At 42.1% G+C, this 22,253-nt stretch overlaps 1 protein-coding gene across 4 annotated transcripts in view; it reads right to left on the bottom strand.

The window, feature by feature from the left end:
• Positions 1 to 22,253, bottom strand: part of ASAP1 (ArfGAP with SH3 domain, ankyrin repeat and PH domain 1) — a 350,653-nt gene that overhangs the window by 95,081 nt on the left and 233,319 nt on the right. For all 4 annotated transcript variants that reach the window (XM_036830057.1, XM_036830056.1, XM_036830054.1 and 1 more), the window contains one exon: positions 372 to 446. In XM_036830057.1, the coding sequence (XP_036685952.1) occupies positions 372 to 446 (75 nt within the window). The remainder of the gene's footprint in view (positions 1 to 371; positions 447 to 22,253) is intronic.

The raw sequence follows: 22,253 nt of genomic DNA, 5'->3' as shown, positions 1-22,253 counted from the left end.
CACTTTCAGGCACATCACACAACTTATTACACCCGAGAAGCTAAGAGAGTGGGACGGTGTGAGTTCCCGGTCACGACGATGAGGCAGGACCCAGTGGTTCCGAGAGGTGGGTCCACGGGTCCTAAGGGGGGAGCCCAGACTAAGCGAAGACGCCCCCCGCCACCCCGGTCTTCCTGAGTGTCTCATCTTGTCTCTCAGGCAACAGCACTATGTGAAGTGGTGAGTTTTTTTCTAATGATCATTTTCCAACAGCATTTTTTATGCTGAAAACGTTCAGAGTGCCTTTCAGACATGAGTACCACTGGGATCCTAGAAGAGAAAGAAGGCAACCCTTTCAAGCTAAACTGAAAATCAAATTTCTCAACACTCACTCCTTTGACTCCTTTTAGGTCTCCTTTCAACAAGGAATCCAAGGTGAAGATCACATTGTGGCTCAGGCCCTGGAGCTGAAAAGGAAACAACGATGCGAGACGGTTAGAAAAAGAAGGTGCACGTGGAACAGCAAAACCAGCCGATGCTGACTGAGCATGGTCACCCCACGCACACACAAGCTCGATGAAGCGAGGGCAGAGACCTCGACGGTCCTGCTCGCAACTGTATCCTCGGTGCCAAGTTCCGTTAAGAAGAAAGCTATTTAGGAAGTGCAATCTACAGCTGGAGTAGGGGTTTTTTCACTGTTCCGGGGCGGTGGCCTGGGTCTCCTTGATTTTAGGGTGGTGCGAGAGCAGTCTACAGAGGAGAGGGGGAAGGATATACCCAGCTGGGGAGCAGGGTGGCAGGGAAACCAAGGGAGGGACGGGCCAGTGTGGAAGGAGTCAGGAAAACAAGGGCTGAGAAGCGCTATACAGTCCGTCTTCAGGGGGAGCCCTGGCATCTTGGCGAAACCAGTTTCAGCAGCGTGGAACCGAGACCGCAGGGACCCGCAGCACCGGTTACAGATGGAGAGGCTGGCGGGTCCCCTCATTTGAGAGGGAATTTTACTCATGTGTGAGCATATTCATTTATCAGGCCGTCCACCCTTCCATCGCTCATTTACGAAGTACCTATTCTGTGACACCCGCTACGCCAGGGCCTGGGACGGGGGTGCAACGATGTATACAACACGGCCTGCCTATAGAGAGCTGGCGCCCCAGGGGCAGACGCAGTCAGTATGCAACCAGCTCTACCACATGATGACGTTAGGCAGAGGGAGAAGGTGGTGTGAGAAGACGCAACGCTGACGCTTACAGGCTCTGTGCCTGACACTCTTAACCACAGCTCTAAAGCGAGGCTACTAGAACCTGTCGTGGGTGGCAGCTGTGAAGATGCAACGAGTTAATGCACGGGGAAAGTGCTGGTGTGCTCCCTGACACCTGGGAAGTGTTTATTACCTTAAAAATCCTAGGGGATGTTAAATACGAATAAGGCAATGTGGGAGCAGAGGGGCAGGGCGGGGAGACCTTCCCTCCAGCCCTGAACTCCTCCCTAGCCCTGTCCCGTGGTTCTCATCCGAGGCTTCCTGCAGCTCCAAGTCACTCCACGTCTTGCCCTCTCTGACCACCAATGTGACACACGAGGGCAGTTTTCCAATGCACACCACCAGAGGGCTCGGGTCAGAAACAACCATCTCTTTCTTTTTTATTTCAAAGACAAAGAGATTCCTACCAAGACATTCCATCTTTGCAATCTCACCACCACCCATGCAAAGAAACAGCCGGGCTGGAAGGCCGGCCAACAGTGAGAAGGCCGTGATACACAGCCTACGTTCCGGGAGGTCGAGGGCACTGGTTCTTAGGGTGTGGGGCGAAAATAGTATCAGTAACATTAATATTTAATTATCAATAATAATCAAACATTATATTTAATTAAAAACAGTAATATATAATACATAATTTATAATTACAAGATAATTATTGATAATATAATTATATAATACCTATAATATTTAATTAATAATAATAAATATGATTAATGACAAGGGTTTGTGGCTTTCCAAAGGGTCACAGTATGTAAACTGATATAGAGAATATCTGTGGTATTAAAATTTCACGGAGAAAGTTATTAGGAAAAGACTATCTTTGTAAAAGCTCCTTGGGGTGGGAGTTTGCAGGTAGTAATAAAAGAAAAGGTTGAAAAACACTGGCTTTGGGTATGAGATGGGAAAAACAAAGATTAACAGGACTCATTCCCTGCCCTAGAGAGATAGAGGGAATAATAACATTTTGCTCTGAGTCCTCAACAATCTCATTCCTGGGTCACAAGCCCCCTGCATCCTGCTACCCTGTGGGTCTTGGGCGCTTGCGTGGATGGTGGTAAGTGAGGCAGGGATCTCCGCTCATCAAGCCAGAACCTACCTTTCCTCTGTTCGTGGAGATCTTGCATTTTCATCTCAACACTTACCGCCCTTAACCCTTTATATATGTATCTGTTTCCTTATTTGTTTGCTGTGTTCCCAATTTGAATGCAAGCTCTTTGAGACTGGGGTCTGTAAGTTCACTGCTATGTTTCCAGAATTTAGAACACTGCATAGCACAGAGTAGGTACTCAATAAATATTTGTAGAATGAAGGAAATACAAAGTCACATGTGTATAAGGGTCTTCTCTACAGGAATGTTTATACTGATGCTAAGTTTAGTGCTTATCAATAGGGGACCAGTTAATAAATTATGGAAGTTCTACACAATTGCCATAAAAATGAGAAAGCTTTTTGTGTCTAACTTTGGAAATATCTCCAAGATAAACTGTTTTGTGATAAAAGCAAAGTGAAATACACTATTCATGGTGTACAAGGATTTGTATAAAAAGAGGAAAAAAATATGTCCATGCTTAAATTATTTCTGAGAGGATACAGACTAAACTGCTGACACTGGTCCCCGCCAGGGATGGACACGGGGTAGGGCAAGGACACAGGGTGGGAGAGGAGCCTTGTACTATGTACCTTCTGCATTTCGGGGGGGTAACATGTACTACATTATGTATTCAAGAAAAGTAAATATTCTAAAACAAAACATGAAGAGACAGTGATCATAAATCATTTTTAACTATTAGTCCTAAATCAAGGCTTTCCCCAATGTCTCTCATCCTTCGGGAAATGAAGCAGGAAAAAACAAAAAATACATAAATGTCATTGCCACCTTGGCCTGAAGGCTGTGTTACAAAGTAACAATAAAAGAACCGTGAAAGTCTGTGGTCTGTACTCAATGTGGGGGTTATTGGGAAGGAAAAGTCCCTCAAAAACCACGTACTGACCACACAACGAACACACGGCATCACCTTTCGGCCCAGTCATCATGGCCAGGCACTGGACAGGCGTGTGGACTGTAGTTGCATTGATGGAAAACCCCAAGAATTAAGAATTTCTCTGTGGTTATCCACACACATACTCTTGGGGGCTGATAAGAAACCAAGAAGGCAAAATAACCGTGTATTATGAATTCAGAATCTTCCCAGTGATGAACCTATGAAAAGGCCATAGAAAAAAAATATAAACTTACAGAGTCCTCCTAACTTATTTCCCGGTGAAAAGGTAGGTTGATTTATAAAAACTGGCAAAGGAGATTGTGTTAAGTGAATAGTAACTGTCTGTTATTATAAAGATACTGAAAGAAGTCAGAGAGAACAGAGCAATCTCAAAAGGAGGAAACTTTTAGGACATATGTGGGCAAAACTCAATGTCCTTCCCTGGCCATCCCAACTAAGAAGAACACCTACTCTCTCAGGTATTTTAAGGTGTTGCTCTGTGACAGGGATGGATCACAAGGCTTCACAGGTGTAGGATTCTGTCATTTTCCTGCTTTTTTTTTTTTTTTAAATTTTCCGGCTCTTTCAGGAATCCTCTTCATGACCTGAGCAAACTGTTCATTGCAAACGGATGTGTAACAAAAGCATCCCGTGGGCAATGCAGCCAACGTAACAACATAACACAATAATAATATTAGTGGACAGACTGCCCGTATCACCTTCAGAATCCTCAGATTTTTAAAAGGAGCCTCTCAATTCTATTATATAATTATTTCCCATTTACTTTACCGAAGTCCTATTGATTACTCCACTCTCATTTACTCTCAATCCATTTCCTTTATCAATAAAGTTAAATTAACGTAAGTTCTTTATGTGATTCAAGATGACACAAGGTTAGAGTGCGTGTTTTAAAAAGTATATCTTTTCCATTTTATTAAGCACACAACACATTAAAGACCATTTCAGGAATGATGTGTAGTTGGGTAAAGACACTGCTTTCCAAACAAACTGCTGCTCGTTTCCTTCCTCACAAAAGCGAAATTTCCCTGGGACTTCGCTGGTGGTCCAGTGGCTAAGACTCCAAGCTCCCAATGCAGGGGACCCGGGTTCGATCCCTGGTCACTAGAACTAGATCCCGCATGCCGCAACTAAGACCCGACTCAGCCAAATAAATAAATATTAAAAAAGGCAGGGGGGGAATTTCCCCTAGGAGCATATACATCAAGCCCACCAAAAAATCTGGGATAAACCAGACAGGAGGTGGCTGAGGTCTACCGTTCTGCACAACGATGCAAAAATGACTTGTTTAAGCAAATAAACTGTAACTAATATTGGCTTTGATAAAAATAACCACTTATTCCTTACAACTGCTTAAACACTACCAGACATTATACAAACTGGCCCTGTAATTCCAGCCAGTGGAAATGACTTCAGGAACAATTTTCCTGTGTATATAAACACGCACACATCTATGCCCTTATTTTTTCTTCACCCCTATATAGCTTTGCTACAAAATGAAATGGTCTCGTTACCTGTTTACTGATTTGTCACCTGTCTTTCTTTTCTAGAAGGTATGTTCCTTAAGGGGAGGCAGCTCATCTGCCTTGTTCACTAATTGACCCGATTCCAACATAGGAGCCAAGAAGCAGTTGCGGGTCGCCACGCTGCAGGGCAGCTTCTGGCTGGCCTCGGGGGGCAGTGACTCAGCACCGCCGCTGTCCTTCCCTGTGTGAGAGCAGGAGAGAGCAGCACAGCTCTGCAAACGGCACCCCCATACGCGCCCGCCCCTAACACCTATGTGCATAGGCGACTATATCAATTAACGAGGACGTAACCTGCTTGCTCTGTCACCCTGCCCTGCACTAGTTCTGACCGCCTCTCTCCACTGCCCACTGGCTCCCCCCCTCTCTCCTTCCCCTCTGCAGAGGGAAGCAGTTCCTCCGAAAGTAAGGCGAATGCCAGTTGGCTGACTTGCTCAACACGTTGGAAAATCCAAGTAAAGTCATGAGCCAGTTCCCAGCAGTTCTGCTGAGATTCCCTGGTATAAATGAGGTATTCTGTCTGGCGTGTTAACTCCTCCATGCCCTAGAGAGTTACTCACCACCTTGAGGCTATTTTACAGTGGTGCCTTGTCATCAGGCCGTTTTCCAGGGCATTAAGATCTGGAGAAAAGAGTTTTTGGTGGGAGCCGAGAGGCGTGAGGCCACACATCACTCCTGGCCTGTGACTCTGGGAGAACCGTCTGACTTGCTGACTTGGCTTCCTGATTTAAAAATGGGTGTCCTGGCACCTTCCTCAACTAGCCCACGCCGATGTGAGGGGACACCAACGAAGCTCCCACTTCACTGCAGACACACAGGGTTGCCTGCTTCATTGGCTGCTCCTGGTAACCCTGCAAGGTGTGTTCAAACACACTATTAAGTGGAGGCGTCAAAGCACAAACGAGGTCCGACACTAAAGGCAAAGAACTGCTTACAGCACCATCTTCTTACAGATGTCGGAATGCTTTGAAAACTACAATATACTATACATACGAATGAACAGTTATTATAAGCTATTACTGACCTATTAAGCTAAGCTTTATTTTATTTGGTTGCATATGCATTAAGGGGAAACAAAGAATACTGCTCAGAAGTGGAGGGATGAGAGTTAATGATACCACCTCATCCACTGTTAAGGGCTTTGTAAGTGTACCCTTCACAGATGCCAGAGTGCCCCGTGTTCACATGGTCAAGCAGGTGACATGCACTCAGCTAGGGTGTGCTTGGGCAAGTCATTCAAGGCCACTCCATATGCTGCCAAGGGGCTGTGTGACATACAGATACGGCCTGCAATGCATGTACAACAACAGACTCTTAATAAAGTGTGACTCGGTTTATTTTCTTAGAATTCTTTACACTTGAAAGGCTCAGCAGTAGTGGTGGAAAAAACATGATAGCATTTCAGATACTGAAATAGGTCTTTTGAGGCTGGGGAGGTGGAGGTGGGGAGACTCCCAAAGGTCCTTCACATCGCACCACTCTCTCCACTGGAAATTCCGTAGTTGTTTCCCTGCCTCATTCTATAAACTGTACGATAATGCATCCCATTACACCATGTTCTAACCTAGGCAGTCTGAATAGTTATTAAAATGACAGACAGTACTGTGTTTAACATGTTATCTAAAGTTATTGCTTGAAACAACTCTGTAAGATGGGTCTTAGTCTCACCCAATTGAGGAAACAGGCTCAGAGAGGTTAAGCAACTTGCCCAAGGTCAAACAGTAAGTAAGGCAGATGGTCAGGTTACTAATTAAGGTTTTTACTAACTCCAAAGGCCAGTCTCATGTGCTGTGTCACGCTGTTAGACTGATGTTTTAAAGTGATTTACCAGATCATATCACTTTCCTGCTTAAAACACATCAACCACTTCCCATCGAACTGGATTCAAATCCAACCTCCCAGTATAGGTCTAACCCCAGCACAAGCTGTCTTAAGCCCCTCCACCCATTCCCACTACCCTTCAACCACGCCAGGCCTCCTCGGCTTCTCAACCCATCAAGTTCTCTCTTGCTGGCACGTGCTGTGCTCTCCGTCTGGACCACTCGTCCTCTGGCTACTGGCAAAGCTCCTTCCAGTCTCCATGCCACTTCCTCAGTGAGGTCTTGACCGTTCTAGCTCTAGATTGATCACTTCTCCCTAATCTCCCATTACTCTCAACCAGGCAGAACAGGCTCGCTTTCAAGAGTCTGCATTTCAGAGTCACTTGTTTCTCCGCTGTCGCGAGCAAAGCTTCTCGAGGGCAGGGGCTGTGACTGTTTTGTCCACCACTGTGTTATATCAACCCCCTAGTGCGGTATAGACACGATATACACTGAGTAAAATGCTTGTTGATTGAGTAAATGGATGAAGAAATGAGTTCCCCTTCAAAGCAGGCAAGCTGTTCTGAGACTCAGAAGTGTTACAGCATCTGAACCAGTTCTGGTCTTCCTGGTGTGCTCAGCATCAGAATGGAAGGGCGGGGAGGTGGGGGGGTGGACTTAGGAGAGGGATGGGATATGGTTGGGTGACAGACCAAGGACACCCTCCTTCAAGCAGCTGCGAGGCTGTCTGACAGCTGGGGAAGAAAGGGTGCTCTGGACCTGACCTGCCTCCAGCTGGCTGTGTAAGTTCAGGTCCATCACTTCTCGCTCCTGCCGCTGACAAAATGAGAGAGCCATGAGGTCTCTAAAATAGCTTCTAGTTACAATCCTCCTATAGTTTAAAATGAGCTCCTGAGATACAACCGAACACAGCAGAAAAAAATCCAGACCAAGCGGGCGTAACAGCTACAGTAGAGGCTTCAACTGCCCCATGAGCTGAAGGACAGCCCTGGTCCTCCCCCCGACCAAGTAATAAAACGATAACAAACAATTCTGCAGTAATGCTGAAGAGTTAGAAGGGTCAATTCATAATTCCTATCAACACTCTAAACTTTTTTGTACACTCCATGATATCCACTATAAAACTTCTGGCGCAATACAACCTCTTGAAAAAGTCTGCAATCTCTCAAGAAAATGAGCTTCAGAATCTGACCCGAGCAAGGACTGACAGGACTACCAGGGTGCCTTGGGCTGCTGGCAGTTTCTCCGCATTTCCTGACTGACTCAAACAATAGCGAAGGAAGGGAAGTGAAAATATTATGAACTGGATTCATGCTGATCACAGCATGTGCAGAGATACCAGAGATGCTTTCAACAATTATTCTAAACAGTGAAAAAATGAAAACAATGGAAATGGTCAAAATAGGAGAGTGGGTACATAAATTATGGTGCAAATGGTGAGCTTTCTACACAGGGGTTAGAATGATGTTACAGGTAGCGCCTCCGGATTCTGCAGGCCGCTCTTTGAGGGGGCTGCAGCTGGTAACAGGGGAGAGGCTCCAAGCTCCTGACCCCGCTCCAGCCCGGGCAGCTCTGCTTTAGGGGGCTGTATGCGTCCAATGAAACAAAGGTTCTCAAGCTACAATATTTTTACGAAACGGGAAAACATTTTCAAAGTATATAAATAAATGAAAAATCGGGTTACCAAATAGCACTACAGTACGAACCCAGTATTGTTTAAATATTGTATGACAAAAATTACACACAGGAGAACAGTATGTATGTATAAATAGACAGAAAGGTTAGAAGATAGATAGATAGATAGATCCCAACCCCTTAACAATAGATTGCAATGTGACTGGTGATTATTTTTTTTGAATTTTATTTTTTTATACAGCAGGTTCTTATTAGTTACCTATTTTATCCATATTAGTGTATACATGTCAATCCCAGTCTCCCAATTCATCCCACCACCATCCCCAACCCCCGCTGCTTTCCCCCCTTGGTGTCCATACATTTGTTCTCTACATCTGTGTGTCAACTTCTGCCCCGCAAACCGGTTCATCTGTACCATTTTTCTAGGTTCCACATATATGCATTAATATACGATATTTGTTTTTCTCTTTCTGACTTACTTCACTCTGCATGACAGTCTCTAGTAGTCTGTACAAATGACTCAATTCCACTCCTTTTTATGGCTGAGTAATATTCCATTGTATATATGTACCAGCGCTTCTTTATCCATTCATCTGTCAATGGGCATTTAGGTTGCTTCCATGACCTGGCTATTGTAAATAGTGCTGCAATGAACATTGGGGTGCATGTGTCTTTTTGAATTATGGTTTTCTCTGGGTATATGCCCAGCAGTGGGGTTGCTGGGTCATATGGTAATTCTATTTTTAGTTAAGGAACCTCCATACTGTTCTCCATAGTGGCTGTATCAATTTACATTCCCACCAACAGTGCAAGAGGGTTCCCTTTTCTCCACGCCCTCTCCAGCATTTGTTGTTTGTAGATTTTCTGATGATGCCCATTCTAACTGGTGTGAGGTGATAACTCGTTGTAGTTTTGATTTGCATTTCTCTAATAATTAGTGATGCTGAGCAGCTTTTCATGTGCTTCTTGGCCATCTGTATGTCTTCTTTGGACAAATGTCTATTTAGGTGTTCTGCCCATTTTTGGATTGGGTTTTTTTTTTTTAACGTTGAGCTGCATGAGCTGCTTATATATTTTGGAGATTAATCCTTTGTCCATTGATTCGTTTGCAAATATTTTCTCTCATTCTGAGGGTTGTCTTTTCGTCTTCTTTGTAGTTTCCTTTGCTTTGCAAAAGCTTTTAAGTTTCATTAGGTTGCCTTTATTTATTTTTATTTCCATTACTCTAGGAGGTGGATCCAAAAAGATTTTGCTGTGATTTATGTCAAAGAGTGTTCTTCCTGTGTTTTCCTCTAAGAGTTTTATAGTGCCTGGTCTTACATTTACTTCTCTAATCCATTTTGAGTTTATTTTTGTGTATGGTGTTAGGGAGTGTTCTAACTTCATTCTTTTACAGGTAGCTGTCCAGTTTTCCCAGCACCACTTATTGAAGAGACTGTCTTTTCTCCATTGTATATCCTTGCCTCCTTTGTCATAGATTAGCTGACCATAGGTGTGTGGGTTTATCTCTGGGCTTTCTATCCTGTTCCATTGATCTCTATTTCTGTTTTTGTGCCAGTGCCATAGTCTTAATTACGGTAGCTTTGTAGTATAGTCTGAAGTCAGGGAGTCCAATTCCTCCAGCTCCGTTTTCTAACCTCAAGATTGCTTTGGCTATTCGGGGTCTTTTGTGTCTCTATACAGATTTTTCTGCATACAGGTCTTTTGTCTCCCTAGGTATTTTATTCTTTTTGTTGCAATGGTAAATGGGAGTGTTAATTTCTCTTTCAGATTTTTCAACACTAGTGTATAGGAATGCAAGATATTTCTATGCATCAATTTTGTATCGTGCAACTTTACCAAATTCATTGATTAGCTCTAGTAGTTTTCTGGTGGCATCCTTAGGATTCTGTATGTATAGTGTCATGTCATCTGCAAACAGTGACAGTTTTACTTCTTTTCCAATTTGTATTCCTTTTATTTCTTTTTCTTCTCTGATTGCTGTGGCTAGGACTTCCAAAACTATGTTGAATAATAGTGGTGAGAGTGGACATCCTTGTCTTGTTCCTGATCTTAGAGGAAATGCTTTCAGTTTTTCACCTTTGAGAATGATGTTTGCTGTTGGTTTGTCATATATGGCCTTTATTATGTTGAGGTAAGTTCCCTCTATGCCCACTTTCTGGAGAGTTTTTATCATAAATGGGTGTTGAATTTTGTCAAAAGCTTTTCCTGCATCTATTGAGATGATCATATGGTTTTTATTCTTCAATTTGTTAATATGGTGTATCACATTGATTGATTTGCATATATTGAAGAATCCTTGCATCCCTGGGATAAATTCCCCTTGATCATGGTGCATGATCCTTTCAGTGTATTGTTGGATTCTGTTTGCTAGTATTTTGTTGAGGATTTTTGCATCTACATTCATCAGTGATATTGGTCTGTAATCTTCTTTTTTTGTAGTATCTTTCTCTGGTTTTGGTATCAGGGTGATGGTGGCCTCATAGAATGAGTTTGTGAGTGTTCCTTCCTCTGCAATTTTTTGGAAGAGTTTGAGAAGAATGGGTGTTAGCTCTTTTCTAAATGTTTGATACAATTCACCTGTGAAGCCATCTGGGCCTGGACTTTTGTTTGCTGGAATATTTTTAATCACAGTTTCAATTTCATTACTTGTGATTTGTCTGTTCACATTTTCTAATTCTTCCTGGTTCAGTGTTGGAAGGTTATACCTTTCCAAGAATTTGTCCATTTCTTCCAAGTTGTCCATTTTATTGGCATAGAGTTGCTTGTAGTAGTCTCTTAGAATGCTTTGTATTTCTGTGATGTCTGTTGTAACTTCTCCTTTTTCATTTCTAATTTTATTGATTTGAGTCCTCTCCCTCTTTTTCTTGATGAGTCTGGCTAATGGTTTATCAATTTTGTTTATCTGCTCAAAGAACCAGCTTTTAGTTTTACTGATCTTTGCTATTGTCTTCTTTGTTTCTATTTTATTTATTTCTGGTCTGATCTTTATGATTTCTTTCCTTCTACTCACTTTGGGTTTTGTTTGTTCTTCTTTCTCTAGTTCCTTTAGGTGTAAGGTTAGGTTGTTTGAGATGTTTGTTGTTTCTTCAGGTAGGACTGTATTGCTATAGACTTCCCTCTTAGAACTGCTTTTGCTGCATCCCATAGGTTTTGGATCATCGTGTTTTCATTGTCATTTGTCTCTGGGTATTTTTTGATTTCCTCTTTGATTTCTTCAGTGACATCTTGGTTATTTAGTAACGTATTGTTTAGCCTCCATGTGTTTGTGTTTTTTACGTTTTTTCCCCTGTAATTGATTTCTAATCTCATAGTGTTGTGTTCAGAAAAGATACTTTATATGATTTCAGTTTTCTTAAATTTACTGAGGCTTGATTTGTGACCCAAGATGTGATCCTGGAGAATGTTCTGTGCGCACTTGAGAAGAAAGTGTAATCTGCTGGTTTTGGATGGAATGTCCTATAAACATCAATTAAATCTGTTTGGTCTATTGTGTCATGTAAAGCTTGTGTTTCCTTATTAATTTTCTGTTTGTGTGATCTGTCCATTGGTGTAAGTGAGGTGTTAAGGTACCCCACTACTACTGTGTTACTGTCGATTTCCTCTTTTATAGCTGTTAGCAGTTCCCTATGTACTGAGATGCTCCTATGTTGGGTGCATATATATTTATAATTGTTGTATCTTCTTCTTGGATTGATCCCTTGATCATTTTGTAGTGTCTTTCCTTGTCTCTTGTAACATTCTTTATTTTAAAGTCTATTTTATCTGATATGAGTATTGCTACTCCAGCTTTTGATTTCCATTTGCATGGAATATCTTTTTCCATCCCCTCACTTTCAGTCTGTATGTGTCCCTAGGTCTGAAGTGGGTCTCTTGTAGACAGCATATAGATGGGTCTTGTTTTTGTATCCATTCAGCGAGCCTGTGTCTTTTGGCTGGATCATTTAATCCATTCATGTTTAAGGTAATTATCGATATGTATGTTCCTATTACCATTTTCTTTATTGTTTTGGGTTTGTTTTTGTAGGTCCTTTTCTTCTCTTGTGTTTCCCACTTAGAGAAGTTCCTTTAGCATTTGTTGTAGAGCTGGTTTGGTGGTGCTGAATTCTCTTAGCTTTTGCTTGTCTGTAAAGCTTCTGATTTCTCCATCGAATCTGAATGAGATCTGAGCTGGGTAGAGTAATCTTGGTTGTAGGTTCTTCCCTTTCATCACTTTAAATATGTCCTGCCACTCCTTCTGGCTTGTAGAGTTTCTGCTGAGAAATCAGCTGTTAACCTTATGGGAGTTCCCTTGTATGTTATTTGTCGTTTTTCCCTTGCTGCTTTCAATAATTTTTCTTTGTCTTTAATTTTTGCCAATTTGATTACTATGTGTCTCAGTGTGTTTCTCCTTGGGTTTATCCTGTATGGGACTCTCTGCACTTCCTGGACTTGGGTGGCTATTTCCCCTCCCATGTTAGGGAAGTTTTCAACTGTAAACTCTTCAAATATTTTCTCAGGTCCTTTCTCTCTCTCTTCTCCTTCTGGGACCCCTATAATGCGAATGTTGTTGTGTTTAATGTTGTCCCAGAGGTCTCTTGGGCTGTCTTCATTTCTTTTCATTCTTTTTTCTTTATTCTGTTCCACAGCAGTGAATTCCACCATTCTCCATGTCACTTATCTGGTTCTTCTGCCTCAGTTATTCTATTGATTCCTTCTAGTGTATTTTTCATTTCAGTTATTGTATTATTCATCTCTGTTCTTTAATTCTTCTAGGTCTTTGTTAAACATCTCTTGCAGCTTCTTGATCTTTGCCTCTATTCTTTTTCCGAGGTCCTAGATCATCTTCACTATCATTATTCTGAATTCTTTTTCTGGAAGGTTGCCTATCTCCACTTCATTTAGTTGTTTTTCTGGGTTTTATCTTGTTCCTTCATCTGGTGTAAGAGTCAGTAAAACTTTAATCTGCTTGACTGCTGATGGGTGGGGCTGGGTTCCCTCCCTGTTGGGTGTTTGGCCTGAGGCAACCCAACACTGGAGCCTACCTGGGCTCTTTGGTGGGGTAATGGTGGACTCCAGGAGGGCCCACACCAAGGAGCACTTCCCATAACTTCTGCTGCCAGTGTCCTTGTCCCTGCAGAGAGACACAGCCACCCCCCCGCCTCTGCAGGAGATCCTCCAACACTAGCAGGTAGGTCTGGTTCAGTCTCCCCTGGGGTCACTGCTCCTTCCCCTGGGTCCCGATGCACACGCTACTTTATGTGTGCCCTCCAAGAGTGGAGTCTCTATTTCCCCCAGTCCTGTCAAAGTCCTGCAATCAAATCCCACTAGCCTTCAATGTCTGATTCTCTAGGAATTCCTCCTCCCGTTGCCGGACACCCAGGTTAGGAAACCTGATGTGGGGCTCAGAAGCTTCACTCCGGTGGGTGGACTTCTGTGGTATAAGTGTTCTCCTGTTTGGGAGTCACGCACCCAGCAGTTATGGGATTTCATTTTGTTGTGATTGCGCCCCTCCTACCGTCTCACTGTGGCTTCTCCTTTGTCTCTGGATGTGGGGTATCTTTTGGTGAGTTCCAGTGTCTTCCTGTCAATGACTGTTCAGCAGTTAGCTTTGATTCCGGTGCTCTCACAAGAGGGAGTGAGCGCACGTCCTTCTACTCCGCCATCTTGAACCAATCCATACACAGCTATTTTTAATCTCGGTGATTGGTGATTTTTATTTTAGTCTTTTGTCCCTGTATTTTCTAAGTTTTAACAATGAAGTGGTATTATTTTTACATTCAGAAAGTTATTTTTTAAATTAATTAATTAATTTATTTTTGGCTGTGTTGGGTCTTTGTTGCTGCATGCGGGCTTTCTCTAGTTGCGGCGAGCAGGGGCTACTCGTCGTTGAGGTACACGGGCTTCTCATTGTGGTGGTTTCTCTTGTTGCAGAGCACAGCCTTCTGTAGTTGTGGCATGCAGTCTCAGCAGTTGTGGCGCACAGGCTTAGTTGCTCTGCGGCATGTAGGATCCTCCCGGACCAGGGCTTGAATCCGTGTCCCCTGCGTTGGCAGGCGGATTCTTAACCACTGTGCCACCAGGGAAGTCTCCAGAAAGTCATTAAAAAGAAATATGACACAGAAACACAAGAGGGCGATATAATCAACCAGCAGCTTATTTCTCATTCAAGTTATTTATTATTATAAGATAAAAAGCAGATGGTGTGTATAAAAGTAAAAACAATTATTAGGCAGTGAATGTGGATGAAAAAATTTACAGCTTCTCTATGACGCCAGGGAACTCGAGCTGTCTGCCCAGAGTGACAACGCTGACTAGTGTGGTCCTCAGAGCAACAGTGTCAGACCAGGCAGAAACTTCTTCGAAACAAAATCTCAAATCTCATTAATCAGACTCTACCGATGGGATCCAACAACCTCTGTTTAAACACGCTTTCTAAGGAAGATGGATGCAAGGTCAAGTTTGGGCCCTGCAGCCTTAGCTGTTCAGAGGAGAAGAAAAACCAAAGTTTCGTCAGAGAAGAAAGACCTACAGTCAGGGAGTGGAAATCACTTGCCTACGGTCTAAGGCATAATTCCTATGAAGAAAGAACAGAGGTGAGTGACTGCTCTGGGAGATCCGGGAACGACCTAAGGAAAAGGGGGAACCAAGTTCCCACTTTATGCTAAAGGCATCGGGAACTGGCAAGACTGAATTTAAGTGGAAAGTACAGTTTTACGGGAAGTTTTACAGAGAAAATTGGGTATGTGTAGGAGTGTCAGGGAATATGAGAATTCCTTAACATAAAGTAATGTAATTATATTTTGTCTAATTCAATTTAAGTAAATGATGGGTTAGATTTAACATCATCTCATACATCAAGAGTGCAAATGAAAACACAATTTTCCTTTGCATTATGTGCAGCACCTGATTTCATCTGAGGATAATTGTAAGAACGGGGGTGGGTGGGTAGCTAAGATTTATAAGACCAAGATAAATGAGAAAGCAAAAGAAAAATGCCTACATACGCCTTGGTTTGAAAGAGTCAGCCCGACCCTAAGGGTTTCTTTATTGTGCTTGAAATGATTAATCAGTTCATGATCAACTTTCAGACCTTTAATTTCATTTCCATGCATGTCATCTATAATCTGCTATGTTTAAACTAGAACAAAACCATAATGAAAGTGACATCAAATCACATTTTCCTTGCCTTTACCGAACATCTTTATCACACGTTACGGTACATGTTTTACAACAAAAAACTTTTACTTAGGAAGAACCTTATTAACACAATTTAAAAATCTAACAAAATAAACATGTACAAGCACACAGGGCTCACCATGTACTGGAAGAACATCATAATGCCTCATAGTAGACATTTACTGTCTTCATGTAACTGATAATAAAAGAAAACAGGCATCTGCTGCTCCCTTTGCCTGGACTGCCCTACTCTGTCTGCTTGGTCCATATCTCATATGTTTTAAAACTCACTTCACTTGATCCTCGTTGAGTATTTTAGAATTCAAAGAATTTATCTAACTGGTGGCTGTGATATTCGTCATCAGCTGATGTATTTCAAGACCACTGCTGCAGAAAAGAATCTTCTTACATATTAAGCCTGTGATGCGGCTAGGAAACCAAATCAAAGTTTTCTCTACTTGAGGGAAAGAAAAAGCAGGACTTTTAAAAAATCTGGTCCTATACCCACGTCCATCTTTCCCTATAGAATGAAGTAGTGCCTTAGTGTAAACTATTAGAATACTCTGTATAAGCAATCTCTTAAACAGAAGGTGACAGTCAAGCTTAGCACAGAGCCTGGAACAGAGCAGACACTTAGTAAATCCTGGCTGAGTCAAGGCCACAATTTTAGAAAGTCTTTTATTTTCTTTCTTTTTAAAAATACTGAAATATTGATTTCACCTCACTCTCTAAATATCAGGTGTATCAACCAATGCCTGATGTTGTGTAATGTTTCTATTTAAAGAAAAGAGCCTCTGCAAGCCCAGGAGAGTAGTTTCACAAAATATCTATTAATTATTTGCGGCTCAGGTCAAGGGTCTCTCTTCTGGGAAGGCTTTCTCGGTATCCTTGCTTTCTGGATGAATAAATGAGGGAGGGAGTGAATGAATGAATCTGCCTCTGGTGACCTAGCTTGGGAAATAGTAGAACAGAGATCTGAACTCAGTTGTAACTAACTTCAAAGTCATGCTACGTCCACCAGCTCTCTGAACTTCCAATTTCTTAACATGGCTGGGCAATAAGTCAATAAAAGGGCCATTCACTTTTCGTAGAAGATATAGTAAGCTACTAGCTCCAGATGGAATCAGTAGGCCATTTCTTCAGGTTTAAACCTGAAGGTACCACAGGCAGGGGTATCATCTAAAATAGAGAGGCAAAGTATAAATAAAGAGGCTTAATATACTCAGAAATCATATACTGAAATGTAAGTAAGAAATAAATTCTAGAAGAGTTGATGTGAAATGGAAAAGAAAATTAAAACAAATAAATACAACAGATGCAATGGATCCCCTGATCCAGCAAAACATCTAAATGAGCATTTCTCAAAGTGGGTTCATGGGAAGTTAATGTTTCTTATACAACAGGAAAGTCTCTGGTTAAGTAAGTTAGGAAAGCACTGAATTGGACAGGTCTCTTCCATTGCAGGATGTCTCTAAGCCTTCGATATACAAACGTGCACTGTAAATCCCCAAGGGTATTACGTAGTGCTTCTCAATCCAGAACTCTTGTCAAAGAACAAGGCATGGGATTCGTGTTTCAAGGAGAACTTAGGGAAAGGTGTTTCACACTCTGATGCGCCCGCTCCCAGGCAAGAGGGAGTGGACGCACCAGGTGCAGCCTGACAACTGACCACAGGTGCACGGGGTACACACGGCTCAAAGCACCCACCTGGCAGGTGCACGTGGAGCCTGAAACCCAGCCACACTCCCTCACTCATCCGTGCTCTCCGGCACTGGCTGAGGTCAATCAGCCCAGGAGAAGGCTGGCTGGGCTGTAGTACCTCTGCCCACGAGTCTAGGCTGGAGGGAGTGGCGTTGTCTGAGGGCTACAGAAAGCGGAGGTGAGGAGAGATCAGAGGCAACATTCTGCAGAGAAATCAAACCAGTTCAAGACACAGCATGTAATGTGAAGCAGGTAGGTGGAAAGGCAGAATCCAGAGAAGAGGCCTTGCCTGGGATGGCAACAGGAAATCAAGAGTGGAAAGGGGCAAAGGAGGGAGAGTGAGGCTCAGTTTGGCAGAATTCTCTGAGCCAAGGAAGATACCTGCATTTGCTTTTCACAAAGTACCTCCAGATGTGGGCCTGGAGAAGGAGCTCTGGGGGCTTCTGGGCTGTTGATTATCTCAAAACAGTGCTTGCCTTACTCTTGCAATATTCGTGCCACTGTTTTGCTTGCCGTTCTTTATTTTTGTTTTAAGTTTTTAAAATATATTTATGGACTTCTATCTATCTATCTATCTATCTGTCTGTCTGTCTGTCTATCTATCTATCTATCTATGGCTGCGTTGGGTCTTCGTTGCTGCGTGCAGGCTTTCTCTAGTTGCAGCAAGCGGGGGCTACTCTTCATTGAGGTGCACGGGCTTCTCACTGTGGTGGCTCCTCTAGTAGTTGTGGTTCGTGGGCTCAGTAGTTGTGGCGCACGGACTTAGCTGCTCCGTGGCATGTGGGATCTTCCCGGACCAGGTAATTGAACCCACGTCCCCTGCATTGGCAGGTGGATTCTTAACCACTGCGCCACCAGGGAAGTCCCACTTGCCGTTCTTTAAATCAATACTTTTTACTTAAATAAGTTACAAGTAAACTTTATGTCATACCCATAAAAGGAGGTCCATATCCTTTGAGAGGCAGGCAGTCCAGGGCACTGCTTGAGAGCACGGACTGTGGAGTGAACTGCCTGGGTTTGCATGCTGGCTCCAGTATCCACTGAGCGCTCTGCGACTCGATTTTCTCAGCTGCTGAACAGGGATAATTATGGCTGCTACCTGGTAGGGCTGATGTGAGCAGTGAAGGAGGCTATATAAAGATAAGGCAGAAACAGTACTGCTCACCAAATGCTCCATTTGTTCCCGTCCACCTCCTGGGCCCCTGCAAGCGGGGCCAGGAACACAGTTTAAACCAAAGAACTAATCTATCAGGGAAAGCTGCGACACGTCTTCATCTGATTCTACAGTTTCTCTCGTCCTCTGCACAGCAAACCTTGCTGAGACACAGGAGCCTCCCTCTGCCTGGGTCTCTGAATCACTGTTACTACAGAGCAGATCCCCTCAGCAGACACGGGACACGAGGAGGAAATAAACCTTTACTATGTTAAGCCGTGGAGATGCGGGGGTTAATTTATTACTGCAGCACATCCTCGCCTATCCTAGCTAATACAACATGCAAAGCGATTAAAACAGTGCCCGGCATGTAGCAGGCGCAGCACAAAACACTAGTTGTCATTACTATTTGTACAGTAAATGTTAACCATAAAAATAATGAAAACTTTACCTGCCTGAAGGCTCTGAGGATAGGATCAGATCCATTTTTGTTTAAAAGAGATGCTGATAAGCAACTGTTAGGGGCATCCTAAAGCAGCCGGCACCAACCAGAGACTCCCTCCTCCACACTTAGTCCTCTCCTCTGGCTAGTGAGACTCCCTCCTCCAACAAGTGCTAATTTCTTTCTCCCCCTTTCCTCTTTCTTCTTTCCCTCCTTTTCCTTCCATCTCCTCTCACAGATCCACAGCTCTAAAAACGTTAAGTCTTTCAAGCATCAAAATGCTGTTCTGTGAGTCTGTTTCAAGTGGAATTAACACCTGACAGCCACATAACCACAATCACACACATTTTAAATGAAAAGTGTTATTCACTGCAAGTAAAACTCACAAGATGAAAATCAATCCTATTTCAAATGCATTATTTGAACTTCCTATTTAAAACATGTTTAATGTAAATCCTTAAAAGAAGAAAAAAAGGAAAGGAAAAACAAAACATGTTAAAATTTGGCCTGGGGATACCAGGATTTCTGTATATTGAATGTATTTAAGACAAGGTACACCTGTACTAATGAATGTACAATTCAAATCCTATACAGGGAATTATGGTTTAGTTATACAGTGAAATACTATGTAGCCTGTTAAAGTGATTCTGCAATTTTATTTGTATGGTCATGGAGAGCTAACAAGCTTTAAAAACAAGTCTGCATGTAAAGCAATTATACTCCAATAGAGATGTTAAAAAAAAAAAACAAAAACCACTAACTGGAAAAGATATATGCATGCCCATGTTCATTGCAGAATTATATACAATAGCCAAGACATGGAAGCAACCTAAGTGTCCATCAGTGGATCAATGGATAAAGAAAATGTGGTAGATAGAGAGACAGATAGTGGAATATTATTCAGCACACAAAAAAGGAAGTCTTGCCATTTGCAACAACATGGGTAGACCTTGAAGGCATTATGCTAAGTGAGATAAGTCAGACAGAGAAAGACAAATACCATATGATCCCACTTATATGTGGAATGTAAAAAAATTAAAACCAGCAAACTCATAGATACGGAGAAGATATTGGTGGTTGCCAGAGCTTGTGGATAGGGGGTGGGCAAAATGGGTGAAGGGGGTTAAAGATACAAACTTCCAGTTATAAAATAACTAAGCCATGCATATATACACTACCAAATGTAAAATAGATAGCTAGTGGGAAGCAGCCGCATAGCACAGTGAGATCAGCTCGGTGCTTTGTGACCACCTAGAGGAGTGGGATAGGGAGGGTGGGAGGGAGGGAGATGCAAGAGGGAAGAGATATGGGGATATATGTATATGTATAACTGATTCACTTTGTTATAAAGCAGAAACTAACACACCATTGTAAAGCAATTATACTCCAATAAAGATGTTAAAATAAATAAATAAAAACAAGTCTGCAAAATATATGTAAAACACAAGCTTGTTTAAAAAAACAAAACTGATTTGGTAGCAAAACCTGACCTAACCTGAATTCACTTGGTGGTTAGCCTGGACTTGAATTGAGGTGGGACTCCTCACTTATCCCACTTCATGTAACTATTCACCTGAGAAGTCACTAGGGGGCATTGCATAATATATGGCATATGCACCCTGTCAACCTTCTGGAATCTATAAAATTCTGAATTTTGAAAAACACCTAACCCCAAGGGTTCTGGATAAGAGACTGTGGAGTTGGATGTTATACACACACACACACACAACACACACACACAATGTGTGTGTGTTAGTGTATAAATTATCAGTATCTCTGTGTATAAATCTATGAAACTGTTTCAAAGGACAAACTATAATATTAGTATTCACAGAAGTTAGAATTATGTAATGATTTTTATTTTCTTATTTAAAATTTCTGAAATTTTTACAGTAAACACATACAACTTTTACAATAGAAAGGAAAAAGAAAACCCTCCTCCTTCTTACCCATCCTCCCATTCATATGGACAGATCTCATTTCATGAAATGTCCTACAATACTAATTGGCAATGAAGCATGTCAGGACATAAGGGGATGGCTGGCAGATCAAAAGGTTAAACCTTCCAATTACGGATCACCATTGTGCAAAATAATGGGGTTTTAAAAATGTATTACATAATCCAGAGCACCCAGGGGCTACCAATTTACTACTGAGGAGACCCAGGCTTTCAGCACTTTTCCATGTTTCAAAGAAGAACCTGAGAAGTAATCTGTTTGCTACAAACCTAGATCCAATCTGCACATTTCCAACCATTCTCATTTGAAGGGGAAAAAAAGAAGAAAAATTAAAAATTAAAAAAAAAATCCTTAACTCAAACCACAATACCCTGCAGTCAGAGACTGCAAACAGGAAATGCTATGCAGCTGGAGAAATCTCGGCTTTGCTGCAACAACTCTGAAGCAATATCTGCCCTCTAACTGCTGAAGGAGGTGCAGGCTCTTATGCAAGCTACAGAATTGTCCGAAGGCCTAGGGAAGAGAAGGAAGCAGAGGCACAGAGAGTCCTGGCTGGACTGGAATCCTCCCGGGCACCTACTATTTCAAAAGAGCTTTTACATGTATTTCTAAAACTGCTGCTACATTGAGGCTCTTAGGGCACGGTTTAAATGGTTTTCCTCTGCCCACTGAGAATCTATTTCAATCTACTCCTTTCCCGTCCCATTGTTGTGGTTTGATAATTAAACGGATGCAATGCTCTGCTGACTCCCTAACTTCTTCGTCAGGATCCCAGGATGATGGCCTGACACTGGGGTGTAGAGCAGACCCAGCACTGTTTAGCAAGTAATGGCTTTACTGCTTTCCTTGTAATAGTTAACAAAAAAGAAAAAAAAAAAAAAAGACTGAACATAATTTTGGTACTATATATTTAATCAAATGAAAAATAAAAATATTTAGAAACAGCTAAAATTCAAGATCATCCTGTTTTTCTTCTTTTTTTTTTTTCTTACAAGAAAGCCTTAATCATTAATACATTAACTAAAGGGCACTTGTAAGTAGAAGGAACCAAATGTATAATGGCACGGAAGCAAGAAACAGCCGATGCTCCAGCAACAACAAATCATTTGCTGTGTCTGGAGCTGACTGATTACGAAGGCATCTTTGAACTGGAGGAAGGACGAGTCCAGAGAGACTGGTAAATCAACTAAAGAAATATTTCTAATAATTTTTTTAAAATGCCACTATCTACTAAGCAGATTATGAACTAAACCTACAAAAGATACTTCACAGAAAAGCCCACACACTTAAAACCTTGCCACAAACATATTAAAAACATCAGCAAAATAGATCACGCCCACATTTCTCTGGCGTCTCACCACTAAAAGGCAGCATTCCCCAGACATATTCAAACATGATGAACGGATTCACTTCTGGGAGGAAACAGCTAATCACCTTTTGAGAATAGTGACCACACAGAGGTCTTTAACTAGAGGTAAAAATTCAAAAGACAGAGAAAGACTGGTTTAGAAAACCTGCAACAGTTAAAAGGAAGTAGGAAGTGGTCTAAAGGAATAGTAGAGGTGAGAGTTTGGTTTTTGGTCTGTGCATTTGTTATATTCTGAAACTGTTATATAACAATAGCTA

Source organism: Balaenoptera musculus, chromosome 17, assembly GCF_009873245.2.
Source record: "Balaenoptera musculus isolate JJ_BM4_2016_0621 chromosome 17, mBalMus1.pri.v3, whole genome shotgun sequence".
NCBI lineage: Eukaryota > Metazoa > Chordata > Mammalia > Artiodactyla > Balaenopteridae > Balaenoptera > Balaenoptera musculus.
The sequence above is the reverse complement of the archived record's forward strand: the minus strand, read 5'-3'. Positions and strand labels throughout refer to the sequence as shown.